The 17558-nt window shown below is 52.6% G+C and overlaps 1 protein-coding gene across 3 annotated transcripts in view; it reads left to right on the plus strand.

Moving 5' to 3' along the window:
- The window catches only part of DCAKD (dephospho-CoA kinase domain containing), a 38549-nt gene extending 21541 nt beyond the window's left edge, over positions 1-17008 (plus strand). For all 3 annotated transcript variants that reach the window (XM_012444068.2, XM_012444066.3, XM_012444067.3), the window contains exons 2-5: positions 5930-6093; positions 6780-6983; positions 11508-11595; positions 15718-17008. In XM_012444068.2, coding sequence (XP_012299491.1) covers positions 5982-6093; positions 6780-6983; positions 11508-11595; positions 15718-16009 — 696 coding nt within the window. In that variant the 5' untranslated portion in view covers positions 5930-5981 and the 3' untranslated portion in view covers positions 16010-17008. The remainder of the gene's footprint in view (positions 1-5929; positions 6094-6779; positions 6984-11507; positions 11596-15717) is intronic.
- Positions 17009-17558: the final 550 nt, after the last annotated feature.

Below are 17558 nucleotides of genomic sequence, written 5' to 3' on the forward strand. Positions count from 1 at the left end.
CTGTTTGGCTCTCAATTGATTTGCCTACAAACAGATTCATCTTCCTTACTTCGTCTAATTAGTCTAAAGGCAAATTAATTTTTCATTCCTTGAGTACATTAAAGGCAGGGGTCTAGACTAGGGGTCAGGAGCCCCGAATTTCATTCAGCCTTTGCTAATAGCTGTTGGTGGGAAGTCCCCTCCCCTCTCTGGACTGGAGTCTCCACTGCTCTAAAAGAAGAGTTAGAATTTATTCTGAGCCCTGTTACATATCAGAACTGCCTGGGCAGGTGGATCACCTGAGATTGGGAGTTCTAGACCAGCCTGGCCAACATGGTGAAACCCCATCTCTACAAAAAATACAAAAATTAGCTGGGCGTGGTGGTGGACACCTATAATCCCAACTACTTGGGAGTCTGAGGCAGGAGAATTGCTTGAACCCTAGAGGCAGAGGTTGCAGTGAGCCAAGATGCGCCACTGCACTTCAGCCTGGGCAACAAGAATGAAATTCCATCTCAAGAAAAAAAAAGTTCTTGCTAGATTTTCTATTCCAAAGCTTTAGCTGAGTGGCTGACATTTTATTTTTTGTTTGTTTTATTTGTTTGCTTGTTTTTACAACTGAACCCTGTCCTTTTTGTAACCTGGAGGGAGATCACCAGCCTCAGACTGAGGAGAAATTATTATTTTTTTAAGAATAAAAAAAATAATATGCTATGTTGCCCAGGCTGGCCTCGAACTCCTGGTCTTAAGCAATCCTCCTGCCTCAGCCTCCCAAAGCCCTGGGATTACAGGCGTGAGCACCATGCATGGCCTAGAAATGATTGACAGTTGCATAATGTAGCTAGATCTCTCCATTTGGATGATGACTCTGTGGTGGACAGTTTCCTCTCTCCGCCCCGGCGTTCCTGGGTGAGAATAAGCAGTGGCAGATTTCACTTTCTAGGTTGGTCCCCTGCTGCCCCAAGCCAGGCACCAACTCAGCCACTTCCAAGCAGCTGCCCCGCCCACCCCATCATTGTGGTGCGACGCAAACTCATTTCAGTGTAAGCTCAAACAAAGTATAATTAGGACAGTAAATCTCCTGCTTAACAACAGCAAAAAAAAAGTCCTGTGACAGAATTCAGTCCTGGGGAAGTGATCTGAGGCTGAAGGAAGGGCGGGAGAGGCCTGGCCTTTGATTTAATTGCTTCTAGCCTGAGAACAAAGTCCAAGACATGGTAACCTCATTTACTCCAGAAAATGCACCATGGCTTTCTAAAAGTCTATGGTGTGACAGTCTGAGGTTGGAGGAATAGGGACATGGTTTCATGAAAGTCTTTTTTTTCTTTCTATGCCTTGCAATGTAACTGTAACTCCTGCTTTTCACCCTGTATCACTATCCTCACTTCCATTTTTGGGGCATTTACATTTATCAAGCAACATACCATGGGCTGCATATGCATTTTCTTTCTTTCTTTCTTTCTTTCTTTTTTTTTTTCTGAGACAGAGTCTCACTCTGTCACCCAGGCTGGAATGAAGGGCTGTGATCTCGGCTCACTGCAACCTCCGCCTCCCAGGTTCAAGCCATTCTCATGCCTCAGGCTCCTGAGTAGCTGGGATTACAGGTGCCCACTACCATGCCCAGCTAATTTTTGTATTTTTAGTAGGGACAGGGTTTCACCATCTTGGCCAGGCTGGTCTCAAACTCATTTTTTTTTTTTTTTTTTTTTTTTTTCAAATTAGCTGGCCATGGCGGTGCACCCCTGTGTTTCCAGCTACTTGGGAGGCCAAGGCAGGAGAATCGCCTGTACCTGGGAGGCGGGGGTTGCAATGAGCTGAGATCGCACCACTGCACTCCAGCCTGGGAGGCGGGGGTTGCAATGAGCCGAGATCGCAGCACTGCACTCCAGCCTGGGGGACAGAAGGCGGAGGGTCGTGGCCCACGCCCGCAATCCCAGCACCCCGGGAGGTCGAGGTGGGCGGATCACGAGGTCAAGGGATCGAGACCATCCTGTTCAACGTGGTGAAACCGCGTCTCTACTGAACCCGGGAGGCGGAGGTTTCGGTGAGCCGACATCGCGCCATTGCAGTCCAGCCTAGGTAACAAGAGCGAAACTCCGTTGCGCAAAAACGAAGCCCTTCTCTGGCTGCCTGCCCTCGGAGAAAAGCTGCGCTCCCTCAGGCTCCAGGGCTCCGGGGGCCTGCCGACGCCCATTCTGGGCGCACACCTCCTGATCCACCTGACTCAGCCTCCCAAAGTGCTGGGATTACAGGTATGAGCCACTGCGCCTGGCCTGCGTATGCATTTTCTTTCAGTCTGCACAACAGCCCTATGAGGCAGTCTTTTCTCTTTTTTTTTTTTTTGAGACAAAGTCTCACTCTGTCACCGAGGCTGGAGTGCAGGGGAGTGATCTCAGCTTACTCCAATCTCCACCTCCCAGGCTCAAGCAATTCTCCTGCCTCAGCCTCCAAGTAGCTGGGACTACAGGCGTGAGCCACCACACCCAGCTGAATTTTGTATTTTTTAGTAGAGACGGAGTTTCATCATGTTGGTCAGGTTGGTCTCGAACTCCTGACCTCAGGTAATCCACTGCCTTGGCCTCCCAAAGTGCTGGGATTATAGGTGTGTCACCACGCCCAGCCTTTTTTTTTTTTTTTAAGATGGAGTCTCTCTCTGTCACCCAGGCTGGAGTGCAGGGGTGAGATCTCTGCTCACTGAAACCTCCACCTCCTGGGTTCAAGCAATTCTCCTGCCTCAGCCTCCCAAGTAGCTGGCATTACAGGCACCCACCACCACACCCGGCTAATTTTTGTATTTTTAGTAGAGACAGGGTTTTGGCCAGGCTGGTCTCAAACTCCTGAGCTCAAGTGATTGCCCATCTTGGCCTCCCAAACTATTGGGATTACAGGTGTGAGCCACTGCACCTGGCTTTTTTTTTTGAGACAGTCTTGCTCTGTCACCCAGGCTAGAGTGTAGTGGAGCCATCACATCATAGCCCACTGTATCCTCAAATTCCTGGGCTCAAGTGATCCTCCTGCCTCAGCCTCCTGAGTAGCTAGGACTACAGGCACACCCAGCTAATTAAAAAAATTTTTTTATGTAGAGACAGGGGCTTGCTCTGTTTCCCAGCCTGGTCTCAAACTCATGGACTCAAATGATTCTCCCACCTTGGCCTCCCAAAGTGCTGGGATTACAAGTATGAGCCACTACACCAGGCCCTCCATGAGGCAATCTTTTTTTTTTTTTTTTTGAGATGCAGTTTTGCTCTTATTGACCAGGCTAGAGTGCAATGGTATGATCTTGGCTCACCGCAACCTCCGCCTTCCAGGTTCAAGCGATTCTCCTGCTTCAGCCTCCCGAGTAGCTGGGATTACAGGCGTGCACCACCACACCTAGGTATTTTTGTATTTTTAGTAGAGACGGGGTTTTTCCATGTTAGTCAGGCTGATCTCGAACTCTCAACCTCAGGTGATCCGCTCGCCTCAGACTCCCAAAGTGCTGGGATTACAAGCATGAGCCACTGCACCCGGCCGAGGCAATCTTATCCATAAAATCTCATTTTATGGATGAGAAAACTGAGGTTCTGGGAGGCAAGCGACTTGCCGGCGGTTTGCACTGCACGTAAGTCGAGGAGCTGGGTGTGAAGAAGTCACTCCCCAGCCTTTGTGCTGTGCTGCCATTGCTCAGTCTGAGGGAGCCACAAACCACAATGCCAGCTCAGAGTTACACCACCAGCATCACCCAGCCTCCTGGCCTCTCCCTCACATTCCTTCTTGGCAAGACCCGTATTTTTCTAAACCTCAGGCTTAGTGGCTGCCGAGCCACTGCTTGCGGCTCAGCTCCTCATCTGGGCCACTTCTTGGTTGAAGAGGAGGCTTGTGCGTCTCCATCTAGACCAGCCACCCAGGCAGTCCTCGTGCTTGCATTCAAGGGGGAGTGATCCATGGGACCTTCTATGGGGAGGAGGCTTTGGGGCGAAAGAGGGCCCAGGCACCTGGACTCTATTTGTCTCTCCTGCAACTTCTGTGGGTGGCTTCAGGCAGGCCATTTCTTCCCTATAAGCCCTAGTCTCCTAAACTAGAAAGTAGAGGCCAGGGGGACCCATGTGCATCTGAAGAGTGCCGTGGGCCTATGGGTAACCGCCCCACATGGTCACTGAGGAAGGAGAGCTGTGCAAACCCCAGGCACAATTAGTGCCTGAAGAATATTTTAGTTTATAGTGCTATTACTCAGCTATTTCCTTTATATAATCCTTTATATTAGTTTATAGAGTTAATGCCTGAAGTATAACTTACTGCTTGCATATATCTAGCTTATATAATCATACTTAGTACTTATATCTAGCATACTTAATTTCGTATACTCTTTCTATATAATCATATAGGTATTGTAGTCAGAGCTGTACTGACACATTTAGTGCTGACTTATAGAATCCTTCTATATAACCATATAGTAGTTTGTAGTAGGAGGAATGCCTAGAGCAGTCACAAAGCGGAAGCAGTACATGGGAAAACAGCCAGACCAGGACAAGAACCAAAGACCCTGCCTGAAGGGGCATATGCTGTATGGCAGGCTTGGAGCAAGAGCCTCTCCTCCTGATAAAGGAGTTGTAGTACCTTGTATCCAGTTCCTGTGAAAGTAGGCCTCAGGCCTGAGATCCTGCAAATAACCAAGGGAGAAGAACCCCTCTGGTGTGACTGGGTCACGGTGGCTGTACACCCTGTCAGCCTTTTCTTTCTTCTGTGCTAGCTGAAATCATCCTCCCATAAATATCTTAAGAGCACAAGTCTGTCAGCTCCCACTGCATTAGCTTACAGTATCTTTCTATTAGAAATCCTTTGAAGGCTCCAGCCCCCAGATAAAGAAGTGTTGTGCAGGACATCTGTTGCACACAGCCCACCTCCTTGCCTTGGTGACCTAATGGGGGTGGACCCCTTTTCTGTACACGACACTCTACTACTGCGCGCCACCCACCTCTCTGCCCAGGTGACATAATGGGGTGGCCCCCTCGCTTGTGACTCACATCATTATGTATGCCCTCTCACTAAGCCTATAGATAATGACCTCACTTACCACCCTTCCCCCTGCTTGTACATAATAAATACAGACGCTTCTGGACGTTCGGGGCCTCGCCTGTCTCCTCTCATAGGTGGCGTGGCCCCTTGAGTCCAGCTGCTCTTCTCCGTTCTTCAGTGTCCTGTCTCTTTACTTCTCGGATCCTGCACCTCAGCACAGCATAAGGGACACCCACGACCCTGAGGGGCCAACAGCCCTACATGGGCCCACTGCAGAGAGACAGATGCCTCCTTCCTATAGGAAGTTGGCCTCCAACGGAATCCTGCCTCCTCCAGGAAGCATGCTGCCTAACAGCACCTGGCCTTGCCCTGCCTGCTCAGCATTTTGTTGTTGTTTTGAGATAGAGTCTCGCACTGTCACCCGGGCAGGAGTGCAAAGGCGGTATCTCAGCTCACTGCAATGCACTCCACCTCCAGGGCTCACGCAGTTCGCCTGCCTCAGCCTAGCGACTAGCTGGGATTACAGGCGCACACCACCACGCCCAGCTAATTTTTGTATTTTTTTAGTAGAGATAAGGTTTCACCATCTTGGCCAGGCTGGTCTCAAACTCCTGACCTCAGGTGATCCACCTGCTTGGCCTCCCAAAGTGCTGGAATTACAAGTGTGAGCTACCACGCCCAACCACATTTGTCTTCTTTGTGAGTCTTTTTTTAAAGGATACTGGAGGCCTTTCCTGGAGGGTTTCTCCTCTCCAGATAGCCCCAGAGTACCCCAAGCTCAGGGCACGGCCTTGCCCAGCCGGGCTGTCTCCCTTTTCTCCCTTTTCTTCCTTTGCCTCTTCTGCGCCAATCATTTTGGCCCAAACAGATCAGGCCGCTGGCCTCTGCCAGGCAGGTCCTTCTGGTGCTCCTCTGGCGGACCGCCCCCATCAGCCATGCTTGCCTTTCTCTCTAGTGATTCCTCGGCTCCTGGCTCCACAGTCTCAGGACACCTCTTTCCTGGGAAGATGTTCTTGGTGGGCCTGACTGGGGGCATTGCCTCCGGCAAGAGCTCAGTGATCCAGGTGTTCCAGCAGCTGGGCTGTGCAGTGATTGACGTGGACGTCATGGCCCGGCACGGTGAGTGGGAGGGGCGGGTTGGGGGATCAGGCACAGCAGCTCCCCGTGCTTCTGGCCTTGTTCCACGCCTCCCTTTTTATAAGTCTCAGAGGAGGGGAAGGCTCCTGTCGGCCCTGGTCTGACTTCTGTCCCTGTCCTATGCTTGCCTTCTCTGCTCTTCTATTTACTCTTTTTTTTTTTTTTTTGAGACAGAGTTTCGCTCTTGTTGCCCAGGCTGGAGTGCAATGGGGCAGTCTCAGCTCACCACAACCTCTGCCTCCCAGGTTCAAGTGATTCTCCTGCCTCAGCCTCCCAAGTAGTTGTGATTACAGGCATGTGCCACCACAACCAGCTAATTTTTTGCATTTTTAGTAGAGATGGGGTTTCTCCATGTTGGTCAGGCCGATCTCAAACTCCCAACCTCAGGCAATCTGCCAGCCTTGACCTCCCAAAGTGCTGGAATTACAGGCATACGCCACCATGTCTGGCCCTATTTACTCTTTTTAGAATAGCTCTGCCCCATTACCAGCACAAGGGACCGTGTGCACTCTGCTCTTTTCCTTCACTGCTTTCTCTCCCCTCATTTTGCTTTTGTTCCACCTGGAAGAGGCAACTGAGTTCTCCCATCATTTTGCCCCTGGTCACTGAGGTCCTCTGGGTGGCCCTGAGGCTCTAGGGAGTGATGCAGCTTCTTCGTCCTGCCTCAGTCGTGCAGCCAGGATACCCTGCCCACCGGCGCATTGTAGAGGTCTTCGGCACTGAGGTCTTGCTGGAGAACGGCGACATCAATCGCAAGGTCCTGGGGGACCTGATCTTTAACCAGCCTGACCGGCGGCAGCTGCTCAACGCCATCACCCACCCTGAGATCCGCAAGGAGATGATGAAGGAGACCTTCAAGTACTTCCTCCGGGGTAAGTGCCGGGGCCCAGGCCAGGGTGGGGGCAATGCCTGCTCTCTCCGGGACCAGGGCTCTTCTCCTCTGCAGAAAGTTTGGCCAGGGTAGGGGAGCTGCTTATCCCAGCCGATGAGTTCACAGTGCTTACTGGCATCCCCTCCACGCAGAGCCCCATACCAACCCCAGAGGAAAGAAGCTCATGGCCTCAGCTCTTAAGGAGGCTGACAGTTTAATGAGAAGAGACACATGAGGCTTTTGAGCCATGATTCCAGGAAGTAAGTTGGTTTCTCTAGTAGGGATGGGAGTAAGAAGAGCTAGTGAATAATGGATCTTATATGTAAGATCTGAGTTCAAATGCTGACCCTGACAGTTTCTAGCTGTGTGACCCCATCAAATGATCTAGCCCTCAGCTCGTTTTCTCATCTGTGCAGCAGTGATAATATAATATGAGGCTGGGTGCAGTGGCTCATGCCACTGGACGTGGTTATGTGTACCTTTAATCCCAGCTACGTGGGGAGGCTGAGGCAGGAGAATCGCTTGAACTGGGGAGGCGGAAATTGCTGTAAGCCAAGATTGCACCATTGTACTCCAGCCTGTCTGGGCAACAGAGCCTCCATCTCAAAAAAAAAAAAAAAAGAAAAAGAAAACAATGCAATGTGAGCATGTCAGGAGGACTGAGGGTCCACGTTGGTGACTGTCAGTTATCACACATGAAAACTGCAGTCAGGGTCAGGTTTGGATCTGGCTGAGCCATCTGGGAAAATGAGTTTGTAGACTGGACGTTGGGGAAGGACCAAGATGGCCAGGGCAGGTGGGGGAAGGGTGCCAAGTGGGGACCGTCCTCTGCGGCTTAGGCTGCATGGAGAGTTAGGTACAGGGGCAGGGACAGCGAGGCAGTGCCCAGATGGAAAGGAGGGGAGTGTTTGAAAAGCAGGGGTCTGGGGCCAGTTGGCAGGAACCTTCTTCCAAGCCATATGCCATGGTTCAAGCCGTCTTCTATTTTATTTTATTTTTGGAGATGGGGACTCACTGTGCTGGCCAGAGTGGTCTCAAACTCCTGGCCTCAAGCAGTCCTCCCACCTTGCCCTCCCAAAATGCTGGGGTTACAGGCGTGAGCCACCACACCTGGGCTAAGTCCTCTTCTTTAGGACAGTATTGCACAGGGCTGGCCTGACAATTACTGTCCAGGATGGGGTCAGTCACCAGGAGAAATGGGAGAGAGAACAGAGGGCAGTGGCTTGGGATCCAGCGAGAGGCTGGCCTAGGGACGCTGGAGATTTGCCTGCCAGCTTTTGGCGTGTGTGGCCTCCAGCCTGGGCCTCCGAGTTAAAGGCCTGGCTGCCTCTCTCCCCACTGTCAGTCACTGGACTGAGACTTTCCTTCCATGAGGGCATGGGGGAACTTTTTTTTTTTTTTTTTGAGACAGTCTTCCTCTGTCACCCAGGCTGGAGTGCAGTAGCATTATCTCAGCTCACTGCAACCTCCCAGGATCAAGCGATTCTTCTGCCCTCAGCCTTCCGAGTAGCTGGGGTTACATGCACGCGCCACCATGCCCAGCTAAGTTTTGTATTCTTAGTAGAGATGGGGTTTCACTATATTGGCCAGGCTGTTCTCGAACTCCTGACCTCATGATCTGCCCGTCTTGGACTCCCAAACTGCTGGGATTATAGGCGTGAGCCACCATGCCTGGCTGGGGGAGCCTTTTATACTGTGACCATGCCCAAGCCTCTTATTCTGCCATGCCTTGAGTGCCAACCCTCATCACCCTCTGGCCAATACCTCCCTCTAAAAGAGGGATGACTCGACAGACATCCATGACATTGACCCCACCGCCCTCCCTGGGCCGGGCCGGGCTGGAGCTGGCTCCGGCATCTTCCCTGCTGAAGCAGTGCGTGCGCTCATCTCAGCACCTCGCCACCTCAGCACTGTGCTGCAGGCCTCCTCCCCGCCTCCTCCCTCAAAAAGAGTCTCTGGACTCTTTGTGCTGCCTCCTATCTTTCGCCAGTGTCCCCTCCCATCCCCCTCCCAGAACTAAGTCGTCTGCCTGTCATTCCTGCCCTTTTTGCATTGTCTCCCAGGCCAGTTACCAGTACATCTGCAGGGCTTCAAGGCGGCAGTGGCTCTCCCCTTCTGAAATTAAACATTGGATAATGTCACCCGCTCCAAAGCTCTTTCACTGTGTCATCTACCCAGCCTCCCGCCTCCCCAGCCACCACCACTTAAATAAAAGCCAGAGAGCTCTTTTCAGCTCGATAAGGTGAAAAATGGGACGACAGCTGTGGCTTCCACAGTCCCAGTTTTTCCCTGATGAGTATAACAAATACAACTGTCAAAGTTGGTATAATCAAACGTCAGATAAGATCACCAGCTGTTGGGGACTTCTCTGTGTAGGCAGACGGATGTCTTAATAGAGTCAGGATGGTTTGCAGAGCTTATCAAGCAGGAGGGATGTGACAGCTGAATAGCCCTTTGCTGGTGAACCAAAGAGCTGACCACGCACTCCCCAGAGGGGCCGGAGACAGAACCGTGATGGGAGAGGGGGTGATGGGAGCTGAGCAGGAGAGGGAGATAAGAGGCCCGGAGAGGATCCGGTCTTGGCTCCTGCTCCACGTTAGTGGGGCGCGCTGCACTGTTGGCCTCCGCCTGCAATAGTACCATCATCTGGGGGCAGCTAGCGAGGGACTGCTGAAGGGCGCTGTGTGGTTCACACTTATTCAAGGCTCATTTCATCTTTACCATCGTCCTGTGAAGCTGGTTTTGTTGTTGTCTTGTTGGTTTTTTGGTTTTTATTTTTTGCTGTTGTTGCCCAGGCTGGAGTGTGGTGGCGTAATCTCGGCTCACTGCAACCTCCACCTCCCAGGTTCAAGCGATTCTCCTCCCTCAGCCTCCTGAGTAGCTGGGATTATAGGCACGTGTCACCATGCCCAGCTAATTTTTTGTATTTTTAGTAGAGACGGGCTTTCATCATGTCGGCTAGGCTTGTCTTGAACTCCTGACCTCAGGTGATCCACCTGCCTCGGCCTCCCAAAGTAGGTATTCTTTTCACTTATTTTATTTATTTATTTAGAGACAGAGTCTTGCTCTGTCACCCAGGCTGGAGTGCAATGGCACGAGTGCAATGGTCTCGGCTCACTGCAAACTCCGCCTCCCAGGTTCAAGTGATTCTCCTGCCTCAGCCTCCTGAGTAGCTGGGATTACAGGCACGCACCAACATGCCCTGCTAATTTTTGTATTTTTAGTAGAGATGGGGTTTCACCATGTTGGCTGGGCTGGTCTCAAATTCCTGACCTCGTGATCCACCCATCTTGACCTCCCAAAGTGCTGGGATTACAGGCGTGAACCACCGCACCTGGCCTCTTTACTTATTTACACAGATGAGGTTTACACAGAAGGGGTCCCGAGGTCACACTACTAACCAAGGTGTGTCAACAGAGCCTGTGGTTCTAACACCCTTGTTCAACTGTGGGCTTCTAGGCTTACTGAGCGGCAGGTCCTGGGGAACCGGAAACCAAGCAGCTGAGATTGCCACCCTCACCTCCACTGTCCCTGCATCACTTTGAGTGCCAGTGTCCCGTGACACCCCTGGAATTGGTGTGATGTGTGTCTGGTTCTGTGCTTGGAAGTGTTTGGAGTGGGGCGCTCCAGGGGTGCAGTCTCCTGCCCCAGCCAGGCCTGGGGTCTCTGGGCTGAGCAGCATTTCCCTGGCCCTCATCCTCCTTGCTTTCCTGGAGCCCTCCCAGCTTTGTACACATGCACGGAGTCACTGGCCTAAAAAGAACAAGGAGCGTGTAGCCCACAGCAGCCTAGGGATGTGCTCACTCACAGTGGATGGGAGCGCCGCCCTTGACTGGCCTTGGCTTGTAGTAGGAGGGGCAGCCAGTGCCTTTTACCCTGTGGGAGTGTTATATAGTATTAGTCATAACCACCCCCTCTGCCTCCAAATCCAGGCCTTACCCTGGCTGTAGGTCTGCCTCTGATGGGAGAAGCAGCTTCTTTCTGCTTCTGCCACCCCCATGTGAGCCTCTTACGGAGAGCTGGTAGAGATAGCCAAGCTTGGCACCTGGCTCTTTGGGGAGAACCTATCTTTTGGGTGTTTTTGTTTTTCCTGAGGAATAACAACTCTTGGGATTCAAGATCAAGGTGAACTAAACCCTTAGTGCCTGTCCCGATCGCCTCCTTGCCTCATGTGGCCTGAGGCCTCTGCTTCAGCCCACAGAGTAGAGCCTCCCTGTCCTTGTGCTGTGCTGGTCCTCATTCCTAGAAGCCTCACCTTCTCATTTTCAAGTATCAAAAGACCTGCCCACTTTTCACAGCCCACACGAGTGCCAGCCCTTCTACAAGGTCTTCCCTGGTCAGCCATCCAGAAATGATTTTCTGCAGTGTTCTGCCCTGCACAGCATTGAACTGGTGAGCGTGTGGGGGTGTGTGTCCTTGCAAGGTCTGCCCTTCTGCTGGGCGCTCTGGACGGTAGGGCCCAGAATAGCGGTGCTCAGCGTGTGCTTGCGGAATTGAACTTAGGGGTTTTTCACCCTCTCCCCAGGATACCGCTACGTGATTCTGGATATCCCCTTGCTGTTTGAGACCAAGAAATTGCTGAAGTACATGAAGCACACCGTGGTAGTATACTGGTGAGTACTGGTGAGTGTGTGGCACGCCCTGGCTGGAAGGGAGGACCACTAGGGTATCCGGGAACAGCTCACATCACTTTGCACTTTGCCCTTTTCCCAGGGGGTGGCCAAGAGGCACCAGGGTTTGGGCAGCAGTGCTCAGAATCTGTAGAAACCAAACTTTGTGCCTGTCCGGGATAGTCCTGGGGGCAGGTGTGGGAAGGGACGGCCCCCAGGCTTCTCTAGTGTTTGGGGAGCGCTCCCCCTGCTGGCCACTGCAGGCACATCAGCCCAGATGCCTGGCCTCACCCTGGGCCACCCTGTTACTCCGTGGCTCCTTCTTCCTCCTGCAGCATCTTTATTACTTCTCACAGTTTACCCCTCAGCAGGAGGCGGTCAGGACAGGTGTCGATATTCCTGAGTTACTGAAGATAAAATTAAAGAGGGGGCAGGTACAGAATGTGTCCAGGATCACCCTGTTATGAACAGAAGTTTTCGTGGAAGGGACTGTCACAGCCCAGCTAAGGAAGGAGCTTTGTTCTCAGAATCCCCCAGGACATGAAGCCAACCAGAATCCAGGTCTGACGAACAGAGGAGGATCAACCTGTGGAGGAAAATGAGTCCCCGTCCCAGTGGGGTGAGAGAGTAGATGAGGCTGCAGGGTGTCTCTGCCACCCAGAAACTTCCCGGATGCCACCCACAAATACAGCAGACACATAAGTGGGCACTTGGCTCTGCCAATATTTTGGGCATAGGTTGGCTCTCAAGAGCCTAAGGCTATGGAGGCTCCCAGCATGCTGGAGGTGGAGCCTGGAGCACTCAGTGCCCTGAGAATCCCCTTGCCTTTGCCCCTGGGTCCCCGCAGGCTGTCACTGAAAGTCCAGTCTGAATCCATGAGCCCAATACAGGGACACAGGCATCCTTTCAGCTCCCCACTCGGCCCTGCTGCCTCATGTAAACCTGCCGCCTCTTTGGGTTCTTTGTTCCCTGTTTGTAAAGGTGTCAACTAAGGTCAAGCAGACCCCACGAAGACCTGGAATTCTCTGTGCCTTCGTAGCACAATTGGAACTTTGTACCTAGGAAAAAAACTTTTTTTTTTTCAAAGGATCTTAGAGGCTAGGTGTGGTGGCTTATGCTTGTAATCCCAGCACTTTGGGAAGCCAAGATGGGTGGATCACCTGTGGTCAGGAGTTCAAGATAAGCCTGGCCAACATGGTGAAACCCTGTCTCTACTGAAAATACAAAAACTAGCTGGGCATTGTGGCAGGCGCCTGTAATCGCAGCTACTCGGGAGGCTGAGGCAGGAGAATTGCTTGAACCCAGGAGGCGGAGGTTGCAGTGAGCAGAGATTGCACCATTGCATTCTGGCCTGGGTGACAAGACTGAGCGAAACTCCATCTCAAAAAAAAAAAAAGAAAAAAGGATCTTAGAGTGTAGATGAGAAGACAGAGCAGTCACCAGGCGACCGTGTGCCCACGCAGCCACTTGCCCTTCCTGTGCTTTTCTTTGAGCTTGATCTGTTTGCTGAGAGTGGAGGTGGCCATGGGTTTTGGTGGGTGAGTGGGGCTTTGCTTGATGATATGTGCTCTCCAGGAGACCTTCAGCCCCACTCGCCAGTCAGAGGACCCTTTGCCAGAGCCCTGGGTGCCACTCATGCCCTGCTTTCAGCGGGTGTGTGTGTACAACTCTTGAGAGATGCCAGAGGGGTAATGATGCTTTTTACCAAAGGGTTCTAGCTTTACAAAAGTAAGGATTCCCTTGTGGATTTCTTTAACTGACAAGCTACCCCTGGTGCATTTGAAATTACTTAGGACATCTCCCAAAATGTGATTATACCAAAGCATGATTTCATGGTGGTTTCTTTTTTTTGAACCAGGGTCTTACTCTGTCACTCAGGCTGGAGTGCAGTGGCACAGTCACAGCTCACTACAGCCTCAACCTCCTGGGCTCAAGCGTCCTCCCACCTCAGCCTCTTGAGCAGTTGGGATTTCAGGCATGCAGCATCACACCGAATAATTTTGTATTTTTTGTAGAGATGAGGTCTTGCTGTGGGCCCAGGCTGGTCTCGAACTCCCAAGCTCAGCAGTCTTCTTCCTCGGCCTCCCAAAGTGCTGAGATTATAGGCATGAGCCAGTGTGCCCAGCCAATTTCATGTTTTTGAAGAATTTGCCAATTGGGGATAAGTGGGTAAGAATCCTATCACCACAAATTGTACCAAGTCTTAGACTAACTATGATGGGACCATTTCTGAGCCCCAGGAAGGGCTGTTGGAGGTGCTGCCCCACATCCAGGAGGCTCTGTGGTCTGGACCACACCTTTAGGAGGGAGTGGGAGCCCCAGGCCATCTCCATTCTCACACCAGATGCTCCCAGCCACAGATTTGTGGTCTCTCTGATGAAGGGTGGATTTAGTCCTTGTTCTCAGCCAGGCAGGTATTGGCCCCACAACCTCAACAGTACACTGACCCCATAACAGAGGAAATCTGGAGCTCGTGTAGTTCATTTTCATGGAGAGTGGCCGCACTTGTTTCTGGCCTCACTTGGTCTGCTTCCCAGAATCCCTAAGAAGGAACCAAACTGCCCAGGTGGGAGGATCGCTTGAGCCCATGAGTTTGGGACCAGTGTAGGCAACACAGCAAGACCTCATCTCTGTATTAAAAAAAAAAAAAAATGGCAAGGTGTGGTGGCTCACACCTGTAATCCCAGCACTTTGGGAGGCCAAGGCGAGTGGATCACCTGAAGTCAGGAGTTTGAGATCAGCCTGGCCAACATGGTGAAACACCGTCTCTACTAAAAAAACAAAAATTACCGGGGCATGGTGTTGGGTGCCTGTAATCCCAGCTACTCAGGGAGGCTGAGGCAGGAAGATCTCTTGAACCCAGGAGGCAGAGACTGCAGTGAGCAGAGATTGTGCCACTGCATTCCAGTCTAGGCAAGCGAGACTCTGTCTCCAAAAATAAATTAGCCAGGCATGGTGTGGCACACCCCTGTAATCCCACCTACTCGGGAGGCTGAGGCAGGAGAATCATTTGAACCCCGGGGGGTTGGAGGTTGCAGTGAGCCAAGATCATGCACTCCAGCCTGGGTGACACTGCACTCCAGCCTGGGTGACAGAGTGAGACTCTGTCTCAGAAAAAAGGAAGGAAGAAGGAACAAAACTGTAGTGATCAAACCCTTCCATTTTAGAACTAGGAAAACTCAGGCCTAGTGACAAAGCAGAAAGACCCCAAATGGTAGAAACAGCTGCTGCACCCCTTTCTGCTCTTGTCCCTGCTGAGGGGCTGAGGTAGCTCTGAGAGCTAGAGGGGTGTTAGCAGTGACCCCATTCCAGAGGACTGACTGTAGCCCAAGGCAAGAGGGAGTTCCCTAAGGAAGGACCCAGACGATGATCTCAGGGTGGGTGACGGAGATATTCTTTGAATTTCTCTTGGAGTTGGGAGACTTGGTATTGCTCAACTTAATCTGCAGTGCCGAGTCCTGTCCCACAACTAAGGGGGACCAATTCTCATGTCCTCGATCCTCTTTGAAGCACCTGGGGCTGGTCTGTCCCACATCATCAGTGGCATTAAGCACAACAGATACCATCTCAGCACAGTCCTTGTGCTCTAAAATGTTCAGGGGAGGGGTGCGGCAGCAAGCAGAGGGTCTTTGTGGTGGCTCAAGGAGATCTTTTGGATACTGCAGACCCCGGCCCCAGGGGCACTGCCGGAAGCGTCTAGCTCACAGGCATAGGCCTTCTGGTAAAGGTCACCCATCCAGGGATCCGGGATGTAGCTGGTTCCAGGTGATGAAATCTTCCCATCTTATGACTGGGGAGTCTCAGGTCTAGTAACAAAGCGGAGACCCCAGATGGCTAAAAAAGAGCTATGCCCGAAGTTCTCTTCCTTGTTGGTATTAAGGGGCTTTCGGTATCCCATAGAGCTCTGGGATCCTCACAGCGAGTGGGCGGGATGGGAGGCTGCCAGCGAGTGCCCAGGCCTCCTTCCTTGGCGGTGGGACTCTGAGTAACCCCCAGCAGGGTGGGGTTGGAGGGACGATCCAGTCCCCATGCTGTGCTCCAGCTGGGCCAGGCAGGGCTGCCTACCCCTGTAACTAGAGTGAGAAGGAGTCAGGGACCTACAGTGCCCTTTTGCCCTGTCCTTAGCGACCGGGACACACAGCTGGTGCGGCTGATGCGGCGGAACAGCTTGAACCGCAAGGATGCAGAGGCTCGCATCAATGCCCAGCTGCCCCTGACAGAGAAGGCCCGCATGGCCCGCCATGTCCTAGACAACTCAGGCGAGTGGAGCGTCACCAAACGCCAGGTCATCCTCTTGCACGCCGAGCTGGAGCGCTCCCTGGAGTACCTGCCGCTGAGGCTGGGGGTCCTCACAGGGCTGGCTGGCATTGCCATCCTCCTCTACCTGCTCACCCACTACCTTCTGCCTTACGCCTAGCGGGGCACTCAAGGCAGGGAGCCCAGGCCTCCATCTGTTTCCTTGGAGGCCGAAGCCAGGTAACACTTCCTGTTTCCTCCCAGCCCCCTCTACACACACACACACACACACACACACACACACACACACACACGGATGCTCTGAATCGGGGCTGGGCCCCTGCGCTAGGCCATCCCTTCTTTGGAGTACATCCTATCTGAGGCCAAGAAACAGCCTGCTGTCCTTCCCACCTTCCCCAAGGACCACCTGTAGAACAGCAATCCTGACGGTGTGTGAAAGCAAGAGACTGCCATGCATTTCTGTGGGCAGGGCTAGGGAGCACTCTCTGCGGCCCTCCCCAGCGCTGGGAAGCCAAGGGTTCACTGGGCTTGAACCCTCTCTGAGCACCTGCCCCGTCAGGCCTAAACCTCCTCAGTGGACCATGAGAAATCCCATTGGACCAAGGGTTTCCACATTCAGTCAGTAAGGCCCTCCCCTAGGCTGAGCCCTGGCCAGCATGCAGTGAGGGTTCTCTTGTGGATAACGCTGTCTCCAAGCAGGGCCAGGCCTCTTCTGGAGACCCCCCACCTCCCCACACGGGGTTTGTGCAGTGCTCCCACACCCCGCTATGCCTCCCACCCCTGCTCTCACCTGGACCTCTTGGTACCCTGTGTGCACCATGCTTACTGTTTCTTGGCTCCGTGCCTTCAACCTGCTGCTCCTGGCCTGGGATGCCTTTTATTTTCTTTTTCTTTTTTTTTTAACCTACAACCAGCTCTCAGTTAAGGCACTGTCTGAAGCCCCAGGCTGGTTAGGTGGTCTAGGATACCAACTCCCCCTCAACATTTCACCTTAATCTGACAGTACAGTAATTAGCCAAAAGCTGCCTGGTTTTTCCTACTAGATTGTAAGCCCTGTGGGGACAGGAACAGTGTCTTATTCATTCTGTGTTCTTAGCGCACAGCCTGCTTTGCTGTTGGTGCTTAATAAAGTGTGTTGATCTGAAATGCCCCAGACCAACCAAGGTTCCCAGACTTGGCTTCTTCCCACAGTGGGCTGGAGTCCTCCCAGAGCCCAGGGGAAGGTGAGGGCCCCGGGAGGTACACTTGCCATCAGACTTCTCCCTAGGTCCCAAGTGGACTGCAGCCAAGCCCAAGGCACCTTTGTGGGAGGTGGCTGGAGGGCTGGGGCAGCGTCACACCTTCTTGCCCCGCCTCCCCATCTGCCTTCCCCAACCCAGTTAGACCAGCGCAGACATCAGCCTTCCCTGCCAGGGCCTGCAGACCTGCTGATGTGTCGATCCTGCAGCCAGGAGCCTATTAAGGCCAGAAATGAGTGTGACGGATGTGAATGTTGTGGTGGCCATATTTACTGCCCCCTTTCCCAGAACGTTGTGCTAAAGAGTCTAGCTCATTAACTTACTGCAAACCCCTAAGGAGGCAAGGAAGGGCTGGATAAGGCACTGGTGAGCTGCCGGGAGGTGGCCAGGCAGGATGAGAGTGGCAGGAGCCTGCTGCTTCCTCAGTTTGGTGCAACCCAGCAGGAGGGGAAAGAGGAGGGAAGATATGGA

The sequence above is a fragment of the Aotus nancymaae genome, unplaced genomic scaffold (genome assembly GCF_030222135.1).
Source record: "Aotus nancymaae isolate 86718 unplaced genomic scaffold, 86718_ANA_hifiasm-v0.15.2.pri h1tg000089l, whole genome shotgun sequence".
NCBI lineage: Eukaryota > Metazoa > Chordata > Mammalia > Primates > Aotidae > Aotus > Aotus nancymaae.